Source organism: Bactrocera neohumeralis, chromosome 4 (assembly GCF_024586455.1).
Source record: "Bactrocera neohumeralis isolate Rockhampton chromosome 4, APGP_CSIRO_Bneo_wtdbg2-racon-allhic-juicebox.fasta_v2, whole genome shotgun sequence".
NCBI lineage: Eukaryota > Metazoa > Arthropoda > Insecta > Diptera > Tephritidae > Bactrocera > Bactrocera neohumeralis.
The window spans coordinates 3,537,734-3,558,571 of NC_065921.1; the positions used below are offsets into that span (position 1 = coordinate 3,537,734).

Genomic DNA, 20,838 nt, shown 5'->3' on the forward strand with positions numbered 1-20,838 from the left:
GTAATCTCCATAAAACTGAACACATAGTTACTAGAAATCCTGTGAAGGGTATATTACTTCGGTGCAGCATTATAGCTTTTGTTGTTTTCTTGAAAAATAAACAAATTCAAGAATCTGCACACATTCCTATACTTCCATACGTCATTGTTTTTAAGTTTATAGGTTTAAAATCCACAAATATTAAAATATAATGATAATAAATAAATAAAAATAGTTTTAGGAACTGTCTGTATTTATCTTCATTTGTATCAATTGTTGTTTTATTAAGGGGTTTTCAATTTCACCCAGAACTTCACAAATTTTGAGACGCCAGCACTACAACTGCGTACCCACAAGGACACAAATCGCCCGGGTAATGATCAGGAGACATTGTTGTTGTGCGTACATAGAGACATTCCAAATTTATTTAGTTAACACTATAATATATCGAAGCCAAAATCCATACACGTGTGCAACCCACACACTTGCAGTTATGGGTGTGCTGTTTGCTGGGGCATGGTGAATTTTCCGCACTTTTATTGCAAATTTCAACTTTACAACAAAGCATGAAAATCTGGTCGGTCTTTATATTTTATTTATTGCAGCAATTTGTTAACTTCGGCAAATGTTTGCAGTTTCTGTGTGAAATATAAAATAATAAAAGTGAAAAATTTGCGCAATGCATTAGGCGGGCGAAGGAAAATTGATTGCTGTGGGACTCTTTATCAAAATGTGTTTACGAAATTTGTTTGCGCAAATTTATCTTTTACAGCCACATACATACATGTTTACATAACGTAGCCATAGCCCAAGAATAGCAAGAATAAAAATAAAATGAAATTATAGACATTAGAATAGAATATAAACAAATTTGTATTATTAATCATATGCAATTGATAGGAAAGAAAGAGAACAACAAAAAACACAAATGCGATAGAAATATGAAAAATATAAGTATTCAAGTGTAAAAGTTCTAAGCCCATACTCGTAGGTCTAATCGAACATCGTAAAATTAATAATGAGAAACATTGTAGTATCAGGAATAGAAAAAGTTCAGTTCTTGAGTCCCCTTGCGCTTTTGGTTCTTGTTATCTCGCTGCTGTCAACAATATCCTAAAGATTGCGGTCTGTAAATAGTAACTTTATGCATGAGGCTTTTTGTTGCAAAGTTTGAGCATTTATTTAAGTAAGACATGTACATACATGTACATATTATTCAAAGTATTGTCAATCTACAAGTATATATCTATAACAATTTTACATCCTTCTGGCAATTTGTGGATTCTAAACCAGAAGAACCGCATCGGCTTTGCGGTTGAAAAATAATCAAGTAATTTTTTATACCCTGTTCTGTTGAGAACCGTTTTTCAGTGGGGGTCTTCTGCAACGACCGGATCAAATGGTGGTCAGAAAGTCTATAAGATGCGTGAAGAGAACCGGTTCGCGATTTTGGAAGCTCATACTACAGCACGTCCTCGCGAACTCACCGAATGAAGAGTCAACCACAATACCTTGACGTCATAGATATTTAGCTTTGCCGTTGATTTGGAGTTTGGTCAGGTTTCATGTATAGTTTGTTGTTTTTCATCATAAATCACAACCCAACTCTTTTTGTAGCGTTCAAGCAGCATTTCAGACATGCAAAATCGTCTTTCAACGTCTCTTGGCGTCAATTCATATGACACTCAATTCCCTTGCTTTTGAAGCGGCTTTTTAAAATGGTTGGTTAAGTGCTAATAGAGTAATGCTGTCAGGGTTTAAAAACTACAGGACAGGATAGACCCTCAAAGTAGCTGACTTTAAACGGCTGAACACTATAAGCAATATAGTAGACTGTCCGGGATATGCGCTCCTTTCCAAAATGGTTGGAATTTTTTTTAAACGTACATAGAACCACAAGATGGTTAATTGACCATAATTTCGCTGAAAAATAATGCATTGTCTTATGACCTAGAATTGGTGAAAGATATGCGCTCTTTTCAAAAACGAAAAATGTGTTAACCTTAATATCATTTCAGAAAATTAGTCCAGGTATTCCAAAAAGAAGAGTTTTTTGTTTTTGTACAAAAAACTTTTAGGATTATGAGATACCTAGGCGTAATTTCTCAGCTCCATTATTGGATATCCAATCTAGTAGAAAGCCCAACAAAACAATTGAAGAGATTTTTTTGTTTGACAACATTTTGAGTACTGCGTATTCTCTTAGTGACAGTCACCATTTGTTTCTTTTACTTTAGCTTTAAAATAAACAGCCTAGTTATTTGAAACTAAAATAAGCATGTTCATATCTAGAATATTGTTTCCTTATATATTTTCCATATGTTATTGCGCAGTAATAGTCAATTGTATCTCACTATCCATTTTCGAGACCCCCTGTAGGAAAAAAACAGCCACACAAGCTCGTTCCTAGCTTATAACCATAAAAACTTGCTAAAAAATATTTGGTTTCACAAAAATTTCAAAAAAATTATAAATTCCACACTTTAGACTCGACAATTTCTCTGCTGTCGACAATTTATGAGGCATCGCCACATCAAATCTGCACGGACATGTACAAATTCTGGAAGTGAAGCAAAATAATATATTCTTGGCATATTCACGCGCTGCTCCGAATCATAACACACATAACATAAGAACAACAAATATGCCAGCAACATATTTAATAATTGAGAGTTCAGCAAGAAGCTGACAGCAGCAAGCAGCAGCAGCAAACCATTTTATGCTCGAGCATTGTTAGCGGTTTTTCTGACATTCTCATCTAATTTTATATTCTTTTGCATCGGTGCATCCTACACTCTACTAAAAAGCCACACTCGGCAGCGGGCACCAACTGGAGTTTTGCTGATAACATTTCAGCGCCACAAGGCGTACGTGTGTGTGTGTGTTGGTGGCATGAAAGAATTGCAACGAAGCAAAAACAGAGTGAATTTTGTGGCTGCAACCGCATAAGTGACAATTGCGGGCTGTTGCCGGTTGTCGGTGCATTGTTGCATGAATCTTTTGTTCCTCGCTTCCTTTTCAATGTGATAGAAAACATTCAAACGGTTTATTATAAGGCATATGCACTTCTGACTGACTGTTTATTGTGTTGCGGTTTCGTTTGTATTTGACTTTCTTAACTACAATTTTCCGTAATTGAAAACTCAAGAATTGTTGCAATTTTTTCTTGTATTTTTATTGATGGGTTTTAAGGTGCATTTATTGTTGAATAAGAGCTGTGTGAGCTTAAGAAACAGAAATGTTTTGCTTTTATATAATTTACTTGAAAAATCGGTTGACATTAGTGAATGACAGCAACCTATTTCATATATCATTATATTCACCAAAATGCTGGGAAACAAATGAGTGTTGAAAGGTCTACAATTATTTATGACTGTATTGAATAGCATATATATATGTATGTATGCACATTTGTATGTATATATTCAAATAAATACTTTAAAATAATGCCTCAATGGTGTGAAAACTGAGGCCAGGAATGGGCTTATGCGCCCTAAGCAATCGCTTTTCTGAAGGGATGATGCTTAGAATTTCATCTCTTTTATAAAATCAAATCAAAAATAGTTAAAATCAATTTTTTCATGATTTTTAAAGTGAAGTGAAATGTAATTACATATACTTACGTACACATATATATATATATATATATATACATATATTATTTACTTAAGCGGCACCTCTGACGTAACAGTTTAAAACAAGCAAATTTTTCGAGTTAAAAAAAATTATTATTTTGGAGGTTTAAAGCTATATTTACTCATATTTTATGGAGACAGAGTAAAATTGTTAAAGGAAAATTTTTTTTCTTTTTTTTTGTTACACGAGATCTCCTACCGCGCTAAAGAAGTTCTTTTACAGCTGCATTGATTCCGTCTTTCTTCGTGTATGAAACAAAAAAAATATCTGTAATATTATAAACTGATCTACGGTCAAACAAAAAACTAAAATTTACAAAACGACTTTTTTGAAAATGAGTTGAATTTTCCAAAAATTGTTATCGTTTTGGCCTCCCAAAATTCGATTCGAACAGATGAAAACACTGGTGGGTCAACATATCAAACTATTATATATACAGAACAAACTGAAGAATTTCATAGTTCTCGGACCGATTGTCTTCAAGTGTTCACTCAAGCAAATTTGAAAACTGTTTTGAAGAAAATGCGTTTAAAGGTAACCAGACTGGCTACAAACTTTGGACGCAATGTGTCCATGTTTAGAAGTGAAACATGAGCCGACCATCTTTTTGCAAACAGAGATCGTTGGCGTCGATTTGATCAAATTCCGGAGAAAAAAGCCGACCAACATCTTGCTATAACACTCGCTATTGCTGGTAATGGCTTATTTAACTTCATTTCAAAAAAAAAAAAAATAAATAAATAAGGCACGCTGCTGCCACCCCACGACAATCTGCACGAAGGCGTAAATGTTTAGAATGTATGTAATTCCGCTTCCTGCACCGTCCGACATCTACTTGACTCACCCCGATAGCGAAAATTTTGTTTGTTGACGAAGCCATTAATCCAGAAATGGGTCTCATCTGAGAAGATGGTTTTTTCGATGAACATGCATTTGTTAATTTTTTTATGAACGTGAATTTATTTTAGCGTTTATATATTGGATCATTTCTAAGCATTATACCAAAGTGTAACGTAAGATGATGAATTTAAAAATCTTACTGAACTAACGCTAATAAAATTGGATACAACTCCGTAAAGAAACACGCCGCCATGAGCTGTCACAATCACGCCATCCCTATTGATGGACGTTGTTTATAGATTAAGCTCTTCAATATTTTCACATCTAGCCTCTTGGAAAACTAAACATCTTAACTTTCAATACAAGTCTGTTCAAAACCAAGGCTTCATTCGCACTGAAGGGGCCATCCCATTTGATGGTCTCTTTTAAGGGATTTTTGTTTCTAAAAGTAAAGTTGCAAGTTTTTCGTTTTCCATTTGAGTTTTTGCCACAAAAAATTTAAATTTGGGGAATTTTTCGTTAATAAAAGTTCATTGCACGTTTTTAAATGTACTTAGTGTACCCCAGAAATTTCAGACAATCGATTAAGCTGGTTTTAAAAGTGTTTAAACACTCCGAGAGCCAACTTATCGCTCTGCTGTGTCTTTGAAACGGCTTCGAAGTTTTAGAAATTCACTTCACTATTATTTTATATATTTATAATTATTCTATACATTTAAAAAAACAATTTAGAAAACTTTAATTATTGAGCGCTTAAATAAATTCGTAGTTCCTTTTACAATCCGAAAATCCCTATTTGGTTTGTATAACGGTATGGTGTGAGGGTGCAAATTTTATTAAAATAAAAAAATCAAAGAAAAATATTTTTGATTTCAACTGAAAACACGCAAAACGCACACACCTTTCTAACCCAGAAAAAAAACTGTCAATTTGATGTGCAAAAATTCACTTTTTCTCGCAATTATTTTTACTGTTAGTTGTGTTTGCAGTTTTTGGGAAAAATGGTCATTTTGCACGGTGCCGTGCTTGTGGCGTGTGTCTACAGCTTTATTTACTGCCAGTGTCATTTATTGTCCGAATTTGAGTTTTAGAATACAGACATCGCGGCAAGTGACAGGGAGTTTCACCGACTGTCCACCTGCAAATAACAAAAAATAAACTTCGTATAAATTTAACAGAAATTCTGTTTACGAGCATTTATTTGATGACAATCATATGTCCGAAAAATACAATGAATATGCTTGTGCGAGAAATAAATTTGATTTTTGGTTGAGTAAAACAACTTTATGCAAATTTTTTGACGAGAAGTACTGTGTCGTGTTTGTGAGTGCAAATTATTTGTTTTTTTTTATGAATTTGCAATTCACATCAAGCGCTGGTCAAAGGTTAGGGTGGACATGGGTTGGATGATTGTAGAATTGACTTTTGAGATATAAAAATCTCCTAGATATGGATCAAGAAATTCGTGCCTCGAGGCCTTCAAACATCGGTTGCGGCAAATAGTTTCGATGTCATGGGTAGCTAAAGGTATAAGATGCAAAGTGTTTTAACCTCGGATTTTCAAGAAAATATTATGCTTAGATGTTTCTAGATTGCATGATTCAAAACTTGGCATCTGCTACATTCATAGCATCACGGGTTGGGTGTTTATTGAGAAATTAGTTGCTAACTTTTTTACAACCATTGTAAGATGAACTCTGCAGAGAGTAGGAGTTCAATAGACCTTCTTTGATCTATATAAAGAGTTTGCAATAGCGCTTACCGAGCTAATACGAAGCTTATTCGTCTAGTATTAACTGAATCCAGATGGAGGAGCTACAAACCATTCCCAACTAATAATAACACAACGAGAGTGTACTTCATTGCAAGAATCATGAACTTTATGGCTTTCCACAAGAGGCAATATAATTTCCACATATTGCGAAGTCGAAAAAGACTTTACGTATTTTGTCAATATATGTATGTCGTTTATCTCCAGTGCTATCAATAATATTGTGTCCTACCATATAGTGTTGGAAAGGTGAGATCTTAAGCTTTATTCAGCCAAAAAAAATTAAATTCGGGGTTAAGTTACAGCCGTTCAAAAATTAGTAAAAAATATGAAGAAATTCGCTATACTTTGAAACTTTTGTATAAAAAAGGAAGAATGTCACGCAAGTCACTAATGAATTTTGTAAAGTTTACGGAGACGATGTTGTATCAGTTCCTGTTGCACAACAGTGGTTCGCTCACCCCGTTCTGGAAATTTCGAAATTTCGATTTACACTCATGGAGTAATGTCTCTAGCGGGAAAATGGCAAAACATGGTCGACCAAAATGCTACATATTTGCTTCATTAAAGTTCACTATAAATATAAAAAATATGTTGAAGTTTGATTAGAAATACGAAAAGTCTTTTTCGACTACCCAATATATAAAATTAGCTAAGACATCTCCCTCTTGAGGAGTATAGTCAATCCAATAGCCTTTTATAGTGGCGATTGTCGGGGCTACAGCATCAGATTTCTCAGCAGAAGCCCTGACGGCCTCCGCTAGACCATTTGTGCTGAGAATAATGTGGCTAGAGTCAGTTAGCCTGGTATTGGGCATATTAAGGCAAGAGGTGCTAAACGATCACTCACCAGCGATAGTGGCATCTGCTTTGATCGTTGCTCGTAAGAACCGACTGCTGAGAAGACTTTGTGTTCTTCTCCGGACCGACCAAAACGCAGCATGTTTTTTGGTATTAGATAACATCTTGAAATGTTGCGTAATTTAGACTGATTACGATTGTAATCTTGCTGACGAAGTAGGCTAAGTCACCACGAGCAACAGGAGCGCATCCCTCTACTTAAATTTAACTACAAACTATTTTGCTTTGTGGTTAAAAGTGATGAGCAGCAATAGACCGCAAGCTTGCGCTCCCTACCCTTGAACGTGCTTCTTATATACACCCGCATACACTCACACACTTATGTGTACACTCAAACATACAAAAGCCGTTTATTTGGGAATTAAGTGGGATTAAATTATTATTACAAGTACTTGTTGGCGAAAATGCCCGGGCGTATGCAAATGCGCTCAACTCGTCTACACGCTTGGCTGTGCTTGTGCGCTCACATATTTCCAGAGAAAATAAATACTTCGCATTGCACTGCTGATTCGTTTATTGCGATTTTCTGCTGCTTTAAAATCTTTGCATTTTCTGCATTCATTTCTTCGCACTTTTGTGCTGCACTGTGAGCAAGCTGCTTGAAGAAGTGCGCACTTGACTCGAGTGCTGCACTTAGTGTCGCCGGCAGACAGCCTCACTTTGGCAGGCGGCAGGTGGCAGGCCGTGGGCAGGACAGAGGCGATCAGCCGACAGGCGGCAGGCAAAAGAGTGAGCGCTGGCAATGAGTGTCGCTCATACGCCCCGCCGCCCAATCAGCGCCGCACATACAAAGGCTTATGAGTCTGAGCAGGCGATTGGGAAAACTAAGCACTCAACATGCGCATGTGTGTGTGGGACTGTGTGTGTCAAGGGCGCGGACTTGTTGTCGCTGTTGCTGAAAATACGCAACTAAGCAGCGCACTCGTTCTCCGAGCGTATGCAAATAGTTCTTCCATATTTATTTATAATCATTTGACCTTGCGCTCACTTTAGCTTGCTTATCCGAAAGAATTTGAGTGGCTGTGTGTGTGTGTGTGTGAAAATGAATGTTGCTTGCTTATGAATGAATGAATGAATAAATGCACTTAACTGTGCACGGATGCAGTTTTTAAGTAACTATAATGTAGCGGGATTCATGGCTTTGCTGTAGACAACATTTGCTTGGCTCCTCCACCACTACTCGCCTGTTCTCAATCTGCTCTCCTTATCCTCAATGGCAGCGACAGAACGCGACTTGACTGCGCCAGCTGCTTAGGTAAGCAATTGCTGACATTTGCGTCATTACAACTCTGGAATTCTTCGAAATCTGAACGAGCGTTCTATGGGCTCACGTGGTTGTTAGCTTGCCCGAAGGGTTTACAACATATCATTTTCATTAGTTTACATTACATGTTATACTCTCGCAACAATGTTGCTAAGGAGAGTATTATAGTTTTGTTCACATAACGGTTGTTTGTAAGTCCTAAAACTAAAAGAGTCAGATATAGGGTTATATATACCAAAGTGATCAGGGTGACGAGTAGAGTCGAAATCCGGATGTCTGTCTGTCCGTCCGTCCGTCTGTCCGTCCGTCTGTCCGTCCGTCCGTGCAAGCTGTAACTTGAGTAAAAATTGAGATATCATGATGAAACTTGGTACACGTATTCCTTGGCTCCATAAAAAGGTTAAGTTCAAAGATGGGCAAAATCGGCCCACTGCCACGCCCACAAAATGGCGGAAACCGAAAACCTATAAAGTGTCATAACTAAGCCATAAATAAAGATATTAAAGTGAAATTTGGCACAAGGGATCGCATTAGGGAGGGGCATATTTGGACGTAATTTTTTTGGAAAAGTGGGTGTGGCCCCGCCCCCTACTAAGTTTTTTGTACGTATCTCGGAAACTACTATAGCTATGCCAACCAAACTCTACAGAGTCGTTTTCTTCAGGCATTTCCATATACAGTTCAAAATGGAAGAAATCGGATATTAACCACGCCCACCTCCCATACAAAGGTTATGTTGAAAATCACTAAAAGTGCGTTAACGGACTAACAAAAAACGTCAGAAACACTAAATTTTACGGAAGAAATTGCAGAAGGAAGCTACACCCAGACTTTTTTGAAAAATTGAAAGTGGGCGTGGCCTCGCCCACTTATGGACCAAAAACCATATCTCAGGAACTACTCTACCGATTTCAATGAAATTCGGTATATAATATTTTCTTAACACCCTGATGACATGTACGAAATATAGATGAAATCGGTTCACAACCACGCCTTCTTCCAGTATAACGCTATTTTGAATTCCATCTGATGCCTTCTCTGTATGACATACATATATGTATGTATACATTAGGAACCAATGATGATAGCGGAATAAAACTTTACAAAAATACGGTATTTGAAAAATATGTAAATGACGTATAATGAAATCTCGATTATCACTTTATCATGCGAGAGTATAAAATGTTCGGTGACACCCGAACTTAGCCCTTCCTTACTTGTTTTCATTAGTTTACATTACATGGTTACGAACATATGTAAGCAGAGTACTTGTGGCATGTCTAATGATGTAGTTATGTTTATATATGTGTTTTTATGTATTACGTTCAAAACCATTTTTTAATTAGGGATTTTATATAGTATCATAAAGTTAACACGCAGCGAAAACATAGCGTTGAAAATTGTAATTGCGCAAACACATTTTTGCATGTAATACAACAACAATTTTTTAAAAACAATTGTAAAAATTTATGATTTTATGATTTTACGATGCGTTATGACAGGTTGTAAGTACACCCTAAATATCTTTCATTCGAATATTTCCTAAACTAAAACAAAGAGGGAGAATACAAAGTTGTGTCAACAACTGATTTTTGACTTTTAAGAAAAGTTCAGGATTTAAAAATAGATTTTAAAAAGTTTGAGTTCGAAATGAATGAATTAAGGGATCCCTCCGAAAAATCACTGATTTTCGCAATTTTTTTTAATAATGTTGAAATTAACTAAACTGTCCGGTTTTTTTTTTATAAATAAATTCATCACAAATACAAAATTATTTTTGCTTATGTTTTTTATTGGGTGTATAATAGTTAAATAAAATGTTGAAATGACACTAAAAAAAGTTCTTGCACGATGTCTACGATTGCGGCCGCAATTCAAAAACATTATTAATCTGTTTAGATTTTCCGTAAATTTCACACTGAGACGACCTCTTAATCGAAGCTGAATAATCAAAGCTTTAACACCGGTTGGTTGTTGCGGTGTGAAGCCTTATTCAAAGGTGAACTGTATCACACTCATATTCTTTTCGATGACCTCTTTCATTTGGCAGATAAGATTTATTACTTGATGGTTAGGTATGAAGCGTACATACATTTTATCGTTTTCTAATAATAACGCTATGCTTTCGATCTTCTAATTAACTATAGACCTCCCAATATATTTAAAGAAATATACTCCTGTATATATGTAGCTAAAAGTTTCGGCAAATAAGTATGATCTTAAGTATGCTATATGTTCAGTCTTTGATGCTTCTAAAAATGCGGTCACTGTACGCCTTTGCTATGTACAAACGCTCATATTTGTCCCGTCTTCTCTTACCTCTGCATTCACTATTCTTTCCTGCTTAGCTCGGTGGCATTTTGATTTATTATTATTATTTCATTTCATATTTGCATATCATCGTATTACATAATCTCATTGGATTTGTGTTTGATTTTGTGACGTACTTTTTGTTGTTATCATTGCTGAGCGTTGACAGGAGTGCATTGTTGTAACTCTCCCCACCAGTTATACGTTTTGCTTTCGCTACTTGACAACTTTCACTTTGTGAGTAAAACGCATTGCCCTGAGCTTGCTCTCCTTCGCCTCCGTCCCCTTTCTCTGCTGTTTCTTGTGCTTTTTCGTTTCTCTGGCAACGTGTCGCGTTGTCGCCCGCACTTTTGTGACTGCCTTGTGGGGAAAGTGCAATAAACTAAAGATCCAATGGATTATTAAAGCGTGTGTTGAGTTCTAAATATTATTAGTTGACTCCTTCCGCTCTGTTTTTCAAAAGCTAGCTTCTGTGACGTAATTTACGAGCAATTGCAAAGCTTTGAAAAATCATTTTTTATATGATTTTGCTTGTGCTTGAATTTGCTTAGAATGTAACACACATATATAGAATATTATGACAAGCATATTTAAGAGTCGGAGGTTAGAAATGTGGCTTAGCAAAGAATTGTTTATCTTTCTTTGAACATATAGTTTCGTTGTTTGAAGTAAGATGCAAAGATATTGTGATGCAGTTATAGTTTTAGACATCGAGAAGGTCTTAGAAGACAATAGCTGGCTCTAGGTCGCACTGAGGAACAATTTGAGAATTAAATTAAAATAAGTGGAAGCCAGATTTTCATCAAAAAGACAGCAAGAAGAGATAAGTAATGAACAAATCCCAACTTCATGGGGTTTTTACTTCAAAATTTCCTTCCTCAAAAAAGTTGGTTGGGAATAGAAAATACAGAGAATGCAACAAATGTCATCTAAATGAAGATTTTATAACACGTTACTGTTTCTTCAAAGCGTTTTTAATTGTTTTTCTTTAAGAGTTGAGATCTCTTAAAAGTAGAGCTATCACACAACTAGCTTCTAACTAACTTCGCTTTAGATAAGCGAATATGCTTAATAGACTTTTGTATTACCGCACAACCTGCTCTTCTTCTTCCCTAAATAAGGTTATATTTATTTACTGAGTTCAAGTTTAACTTAATGCGTTGCCAGCTACGTGACGGCATTTAAATTACGAAAACATAACAGAACATTTGTTTTCTAAAATCGCAGCACAGCCGTAAATATGTGTGTCGAAGGTGGAGGAATATGCCAGAATGAGAAAATTTCGCCAAATTCCCTTTGTTTTGTAAACATACATATGAAAGCATGGGGGCGCTTCGTGGAGGAAATTTCCATGCACCACACTCTGCTCATGATAGGCTTTCCACGTCACGCCGCCTTTCATATTCGCTCGGTGCGCTTCTCCATCTGCTGCTGTTCGAGTCGCGAAGGCCACGAATTTACGAGTATTGTTTATCAATGTTCATCAGATTTATGTAAGGAGCTAATTTTAAGTTTATGCCAATTACGTACGTGACCAAGATTTCACGCCCATTGCGCACAACAACAATGCGAATATCGACATGGAGCATAGCGCAACAACAGCGTGGGTAAGTTCAGCTGTGAGTGGCGAAAAGTTGCCTGGTGCGCTTCAAAAGGGCGCACGGAGAAATTGCTTCTACATTTTTCTAACTCTATATGTTTGTTGTTGTTCTTCTTTGAGAGAAATAAATAACATCCACTTTGCAGAAATTTATTTTATGATCGTGACTCCAACGGTGAAATGCGAGCACTGACGTGCTGCGGCAGTTGGCTGGAAACTGGAGCGAATAACAAAAAGTGAAAGTTCCTTTCAGAGAAAGTTAAAAGTATCGGTTAAACGAGGGCGGTACGAGCGGTACTTAGTGCAAAAAGAAGAAGAAAAAGTATTTTACGTTGCGTTTGCAATCGGCAGTAGAGCACCGAACAATTCTGATTTCAGTCTGAAGTGATGTGAAAGTCATCTTAACTTACCTAATTTCTCAAAACTGCTGAAGAAATCACAGAGCGATATATATGTACTTGTAATGTGTCAGTCCAGACCGGGACAGAACGCGTTAGGACGCTTCAAATACTTCATGGTAATTCGGAGAATCGAACAGCCCATCTGTGCTGAGCACATCGGGACGCATCGTGTTGTCCGCTCAGCTCTTCAAACAATAAATATGTATATATACTATGGGTAATGAAGGGTAAACGCAGCCTTATCTTATCTGAAAGTACTTGAACTCACCGAAAACTGAGCTTGTTATGTAACTGAAAGCAATCCACAAATTTTGTCACTTCAGCATATCTAATAGCGGAACAAGTGGAAGCCACTAAAGTGTATATTTATGTTTTATAGTTGCAAGTATGAATATGAGATTGATGTGAATGTCCATATGTATTTTCTATTGTAAATTTCCACCGCACAAAGAAGGGCATATGCAAATTCCGCCACATTCTCGAGAATGTTTATGAAACACTCGAAGAGCTTGTGTCGCCACGAATTTATTACCGCATCAGTGTTTCTTCTTGTCTACACTGTGCAAATATTTCCGCCACTAGCGGAGCATTGACTAGTATTCACAGACATACACATGTTTATGGTTCTTTTATATTTATGATTTCTTACAACATTTCGGGTTACTTTTTATTGATCTTCGGAGGCTTGGGAGTTTACGATTGTACTTCCATTTTTTCGCCGTATTATTGTTTGTGTGCCTTTGTGCTGCTGCCGTAAGTGACGCCAAACTAAAGTGGTGTCTTATTTTACGAGTATAAAAGCGGCGCTTCGCATTCCTCTTGAAGTTCGGCAACTCTTGGAGGTGCTTAGAAGATACTTCTAGCTTTTAGCATGAATTATAATCTAATGGATGCGTCATATTAAAACTTTGAATTGTCAGTCGGTGGGGCATAAAATGACAGCGTAGGAGGTGAGGCCACTTAAACTGCGTTAGCGAGAGTTGAAAGGGATCTGAATATGTTCATAAAAGACAAATTAATGGTTTGCCTTTATTACTGCGTATTTTGAAGAGTAGTTTACATATTTTTGGTGACTTGGGATAAAATGAATAAGTGTAGAAGGCTTGGCAGTGTTAGTTCTGGAACTTCATAGATTTGACAAGTCTGTTTTCCACTTTATCTGTTAGCTGAAACGATTATGGTAGAACAATGTCTCCTCAAAAGCGTTCAGAAAAAGAGCATAGACGAAATTACCGACTACAACTTTCAACTTATGACTGTCAAAAGTGACGTGGGAGCCTAGTGTCTGTTTGATGGCAGGAGATATTTCGTCTTGCCCTCTTTCACTACCAGACCCATTTTCTTCGCTTCTTTATCCATTCTGGAGAAAGCAGAACTGACGGCGCGGTATTGAAGCCAATGATATTAATATCATCGGCGTACGCCAGCACCTGTACACTCTTAAAGACGATAGTACGTTCCCCATTTAGTTCTGCAGTTCGAATTATTTTCTCCAAGAGCAGATTGAAAAAGTCGCATGAAAGGAAGTCGTCCTTCTGAAACTATCGAATGGCTCGGAGAGGTCCTTCCCGAACCTGACGGAGCTTTTGATATTGCTCAACGCCAGCTCACACATTCGTATTAATATTGCGGTGATACCAAATTCAGATATCGCGGCATAATGCAGCTCCTGTTCGTGCTGTCAAAAGCAGCTTTGAAATCGACGAAGATGTGATGTGAGTCGATCCACTTTTCACGGATCTTTTCCGAGACTAGGTGCATAGTGAATATCCGATCAGTTGTTGATTTCCAGGCCTAAAGCCACACTGATAAGGTCCAACCAGTTTGTTAACGGTGGGCTTAAGTCTTTAGCTCAGTACGCTCGATAGCACCTCATTTGTGATGTTGAAGAGGCTTAACCCATGGTAGTTAGCGCAGATTGTGGATTAGACTTTTAAAGTAACTGGGTTCACAATTTTCTTCTGAAGATCATAATATGTATACTGTACACACATGTCTTGGTTAAGGAGTCTATAAAATTTTGGAAAGTTTATATTTCATGGACTACCCTAGTACGTTTCCAAATATAGTGAACTATCAAGCGTAGTTCAGCCGTTTATAAGCTTACGATTTCCTTTCTTTATTCGGTTCACTGAGAAGTTCTGCGATAAGAGTTCAACAAACTTTCGACACACACACACTTGAACCGCACGCGATACCCCTTTGCAGTAGTTGTTTTCAAAGAATACAGCATTGCATTTAGTAAATTCATCACTCATGGTGATTGCCACTAGAAATCCTTTTAGCCGCACGTGGCGAAAGGGGAAGGGCAACTGCAAAAAGAAGTGAAAGTATTTGTTGGGATTAAGATGCGCGAAACACGCCGGGTGGATGGGTGGCTGCGCTAGAACAATGATGAAACTTTCAGCGCGCATGTTCAACGCCTACGGCAACATTCGTCAAGCACACATATTTTCCGCGTTTCCACGGAAATCCGTAAAAATTTAAAAAATCAAAACCTCAAAACAGTCGGCGTTTCGCGAGCTCACAGCGAGAGCGATTTCAGGCACACACACACACACTTGGGCGTTAAATGTTTTGTTATTTTTGTTGTCTCCTTATCTGGCTGTCTTTATCTGCCACTCAATTGCGTATCCGCTTCGGCGGCTTTCTGAGTTCGTGCCTTGTCGAACAACTCACGCGGCAAGGTGAGCAGCAGGAGTGGGGGCTTGAGCGGAAAGAAACACAGAAAGCCGCATGAAATTATAACAAGAAATCAAACAAAGGCGGCATACTCCGGCATTAAAAACATCCTTCCCGTCAACAAAGCAATTGAAAACACTCAAGCTTTTTTCTCAATTGCACAAAGCATGCGGGCCTCGACGTGGGGTGTACGGGCGTCATGTGCATGTGTGGCATGTGGCATGTGGCAAGTTAACTGTTTTGTGGCACAATTTGTATAGCAGTAAATCTGCCTTGCGGCGCAAAAAGGATTTTTTCGTCAAGTCTTTATAATGATTTCCGTTATTTATTTTCGCTGTCGACACGTTTGCGGCAAGGCGCGGGCTTAGCATGTATCATGGCGTCAAATAAAAGGCAATAAAAGTGAAGAAAAGATAAAATTATAAATAACAATAAAAAGCATATAAAACTTTGTTGCTATATTGTTCACGAATGGACTCGAACACATGGAAATGAAAATGTGAAAAATGCCTCAGTCTTCGAAGAGTTTGAGAAGCGTGGTCATGCTTTGTTGAAGGTGGAAAGTTTTATCTCAAAGCTCGGTTGCGTATTTTTTCTGATTTAATGTCACACCTCGGCTTTTAATAAGGCATCCCATCTAACTCTTGTGTTTTTCTTTGTTTTTGCAGAGTCGCTGAGCTCCTACTCGACCACAACTTCAACGACGACGGTGTCGCCAGCGAACCTGCTGCCCTACTTCGACTTCGATGTGCCGCGCAACTTGACGGTGACGGTCGGTCAGACGGGTTTCCTGCATTGTCGCGTCGAGCGTTTGGGTGATAAGGATGTAAGTATTATATCTCTTGCAGTTATATTTCCAAATTGTATGCAATGTTATTATACAAATTTTTCTGTTTGTAAATATATCAGGATTTCTGATAGTTTTGGATTGAGCTAGGCTAAACACATAAATCTTCAAATCCAGTAGTCTAAGTGGCAAGAAAGTGACTTTGAGCGAGTTTTGGGTATGAGCGAATACCTTCATTTGAGCAATCGAAACAGCTTAAGGTTATACTTTTATCTATTTGTGTTTGTGCACAATCAAACTCAATACTTGAGGTTTTACTCCAGTTCTAAGGTGATTAAAATTGTATACCAAAATGCTTTTAGTCTAGTCTAGTATAACAAGATTATAATTGATCACGTTTTTTTGATTGATCACGTGTGAGTATTCCCAAGCTCTCATAGCAAGTCTTATGGCTGAACAACGTTTAAAACTCGTTCAATTTTATTTTGAAACTTAACTTTCTGTAAAGAATGTGTTTTGCGCCTTCACTCAACATATGGTCAACATAATCGGCGTATTGGGCGTACTATACTCAACGCCATCACCTATATTGAGACTCAACATTTATTATTGGATAATATTTGGCCGAATAGACCACGTCCAGCACACAGTGAAGAAAATATAACAGCCGCAGCTGAGAGTGTACACGAAGATCGTAGAGAGTCGACTCGGCGACGTTTGCCGCAACCCGGACTGATGTATGAAACGAGTTGGCGCATTTTATGTTGAGATCTTAAATTGAAAGCTTACAAAACACGCTTGTGCAAGAACTGAAGCTTTGCTCTATGGGCTCTTGAAAAGTATCAAGAAGATCCGACGTTTTTCATTCCATTTTTGGCTCAAGTAACCTGAAGAGATTCAAGAGCTGCAATTTCATCCAGAAAAAAACAACTGTTTGTGGACCGGTGGAATCATCAACATTCGTTATCAACAAGATGGCGTTACTTCTCACACAACGTATCAATCAATGGATTTATTGAGAGAACACTTCGGTGAGCAGATAATTTTACATTTTGGACGGGCGATTGGCCACTTAAATCGTGTAATATCACACCGTTCGACTTTTTCCTGGGGGACTGTCATTCGCCAGTCAACGGATGGACTATTTGAGACGTAGCTACGCACATCATTTGAAATAGATAAGAATGTTCTTTCAATTTATAATAAACCTTCCCCATTAAATTTAAGGTTTCTGCATTTGTTCTTTATAAAAGTAGGAAACCTCGAAATGGATCACCCTTTAGCTGCAACAACAATGATATTTAGAAGGAAAAGAAAACTTTAATGAATGCTTAGCTGGAGCCAAAAAAAAAGGAACCTCTAAGTAGTTAAGCTTTGTATATAGTGAATGACTATCTCACGTCTGGATTTCATGTTACCTTTCGATAAATTTTCATGTTTCACTGAAGAAAAATCAGTTGTACGGCCTAGATATAAATTTCTCCTCCTTAAAGACTATTTAAATTTACACAGCAAAGACAAACTATTTGTCGTAAAAGTTGCATCCCCGCCGGTTGTTTTTCTTCTCTGCTTTTTCAAAGCAACCATAAAAAATCACTTTGACAAAGTAGAATCGCTAAGTCCATGGCTCACAATAAATCAACCCCACTTTAGACTCACGCGATGACGAAGTCTGCATTATTAATTTTCCAAGACAAAAAGAACAGAGTTTTTAAACATCTTAAGTGCGGGACATTTTGCCTACGATGCTGTAAATCACATTCGGGTTGCTGGTACTTCCTTACACAGAAAACACCAGACAACAACAATAAAAAACGGTTAATTTGTCCATGTTGCTAAAAAGAAATGCGTTCGCAAATTTACTGTTATGCATATATACAAAAACATACATTCTCGGATGTGAGCAAACGCGAACACGTAGATTTCATGCAGTAAAAGTTGCAATCACTCAGTTACTGTTTAGTCCACAACTAGTACTAAGCCGAGCAGTTGCTTTGTCGCTTTTGGAATATGAAGCTCTTTTATTCCTTTGCCCTGTGCGCTGAGGAGCCAACTTTCTCAGCTTTGGAGGCTGAACGACCTGCGCAACATTTTAGCGAAGCATTCTCCACAAAAGACGCGATGTGAAATCGATGTTTGAATAAGGAAGTCAGCTGACGAGTTAAGCATGCTGAGCTGAGCTAGTTCGGACTAGTCTGAAATTGGCTCAGCGGCCGCGTGGTTATTACTGAAGTATACGTACATAGGCAAATGAGCAGGCGTGTGTGTGTGTAAGTGCGTGCGTGCGTCTGCTGCATAGCAAATGGCATGCAACGTGATTGATGGTTCATAAATTAGTCATTTTGGGCGGTTGTTGTCGATCCTGTCGTTATTTCGAACATCGCTGCCGGTCATGGCGAACACAAAATAAATCGCAAAACGGCGAAGAAAACACAGGGTGCGAGTGTGGAGGAGAGCGTGAGAGATTGGCAGGAGCGAGCGGCATATTGCCTCCGGCTGCTTTACCGTTTCATGCTCACATGAAATGAACCAATGTTTCTTCTGCACTTTTGTTGCTTTTGCTTTATCTTCATGTTGACAATTTGTCGTGCGCTGCCAGAGCGATTTCACTTCGCTCCATTCGGACGTACGCGTACGCAGGCATCGAAGATTGAGCGGCCGAACAGCCGAGTTTATCTAAGTGTGTTTATGTGTGTGTGGCAATTTGTGCTGGTGTTGTTGAAATTTGAGGCGGCATGAAGTGCTTGTGATGTTGACATATTAGCGTAGCCATGAGGGCCAACATGAGGCATATGCCCAACTGGGCGAGGCGCGCCTCCAAGAGAGAGAAACGATTAAAGTAACGAAAAGCAGCATCAGTCGAAGAACTCACAAGCCGTACTTGTAAGGTGTGAGCCTTATTCAAAATACACACATACACATACACACACACACACACTTTGAGTGGACAGTGGCGCCCAAATGCGTGACCGGCTAAGATAAAGTGTAATGATGTCGAACATCCATTGCGTTGGCCTGCGAGTGAAGGAAACTAAAGTACAAATAAGAAATTCAGGCGTGTGTGCGTATACAAATGTGAGGCAGAGCAGAAAAAATGCAAACAGGCAGCGAAGCGAACAGGCCAAATGGATAAGCCGAACGCAAAAGCGATAAGCAGTCAGGACAGTGATTGAAGTGCTATTGAAAGCAACGGTGGCGATAAGGATTATGTTGATTTAAGCTGAGAAATTAAGAAGACTGGGCCGTAATCAAATGTGATGCATGAGCGATGCTTAACTTGCACACTTTCAACACCGGCGCCACCGGAGTCAGTGAAGTCAAGGACACGCAAGGCGTTCAAAATAAATGGAAATCTATACATATCCGAACACACACACAAACACAATTTTTTATCCACAAAAAGCGTTGATTAAATTTAAGTAGAAAAGCCGCTTAAAGTAGTCGCACGCGTTCGCTCTCACGCTCCACATATTTCCGCAACTTAATACTATTTTAAAATTAAAAATTTCAAATTGATGTATCGCCTGTTGTCGTGCGTTCTCAGAATTGATGATTATCGATGACACTTGCCAATTAAGCAATTCAGATAGCATTTGGTGATAATCCCGGACGACTTATAAGTAAGTGGGAAAATGAGGATTGGGAGGATAAAGTCAAGGCTTCTTCAGTCATTGTCAGACAAACATAGATCACACTCTAAGAAGTTGATGCCTGAGGTTTCTATTGTCGGTTTAGTGGTCACAGCACCTCCGGGTTCATACGTGCTTAATAGACAATTTGTTGGGAATATTCCTTGACTGTGCGATGGACGGTAGAGCTTCTCTTGGCGGAAGCGTCATGAAGGAAAGTCCATATGTACCCTTTGCGGACTTTTTCCGATCTTTTGTTTTAAATAACTTGAAAAAGCAGCAGTCTATCAACCTTTAACCTTGATCTTTTTAGAAAATTATTATTTCATCTTTTCATCTCTTCCCTCCATTGCCTATCAAATGTAAACTACGGACTGGAGAATATGAGTTTTCAGTGCATTTGGAAATCCTCAGCATAGTCTGCAGGATAGGATTGAGTCGATTTAAAAAAATTTATTGAACCAATCGTTACAATTCTTTAAAAAGTTTCAAAATAGGCTTCTTCTGCCTCGATGTAACGCTGCCAGCGCGATTTCCAAGCATTGATGGCGTCGCGGAAGGCATTCTCCGGAATAATCTTGAGAGCCGAGGTGTATACAGCTTGGATCCCTTCTGTCGTCTCAAAATGGTTTGTCCAGGAGGAACAAATTCATGGTGACCGTTGACTTTGATGTCAAAAAAGACAGATGCTCATTTTCACTTTGAATTTGCTCATACTTTCCTTTTTTGGACGTGGAGAAGCAGGCGCGTGCCACTCGAAAGAAAAAAGGCTTGGTGCCAACGAAACACACCACTTCTTGTTTAAGCAACGTCTGGGTAAACCTGCTTGATCATGTCAAACGTCTCTGTCTCAGATTTAAGTAGTTTCAAATAGAATTTAATCGCGTACCTCTGCTCTAACGAACGCTGCTTTATCGGCTTGCACCACTCACTGCGGAAGAAAACCAGTCCTATTACTTTCCGGAAAAACCCTGTAAATATTGATGGCGTAGTGTTTGCTATGCTACTTTTCTGCTGAGCGTCATTGGACCATTAACTATATTAATTATTTTACTAAAATTTATTACCAGCACATTCC

The 20,838-nt window shown here is 38.2% G+C and overlaps 1 protein-coding gene across 1 annotated transcript in view; it reads left to right on the forward strand.

Annotated features, from left to right (window-relative positions):
* LOC126756397 (zwei Ig domain protein zig-8) overlaps window positions 1-20,838 on the forward strand; it is a 176,381-nt gene that overhangs the window by 85,080 nt on the left and 70,463 nt on the right. Inside the window, exon 2 of the mRNA XM_050469446.1 lies at window positions 16,013-16,170. Coding sequence (XP_050325403.1) covers window positions 16,013-16,170 — 158 coding nt within the window. The remainder of the gene's footprint in view (window positions 1-16,012; window positions 16,171-20,838) is intronic.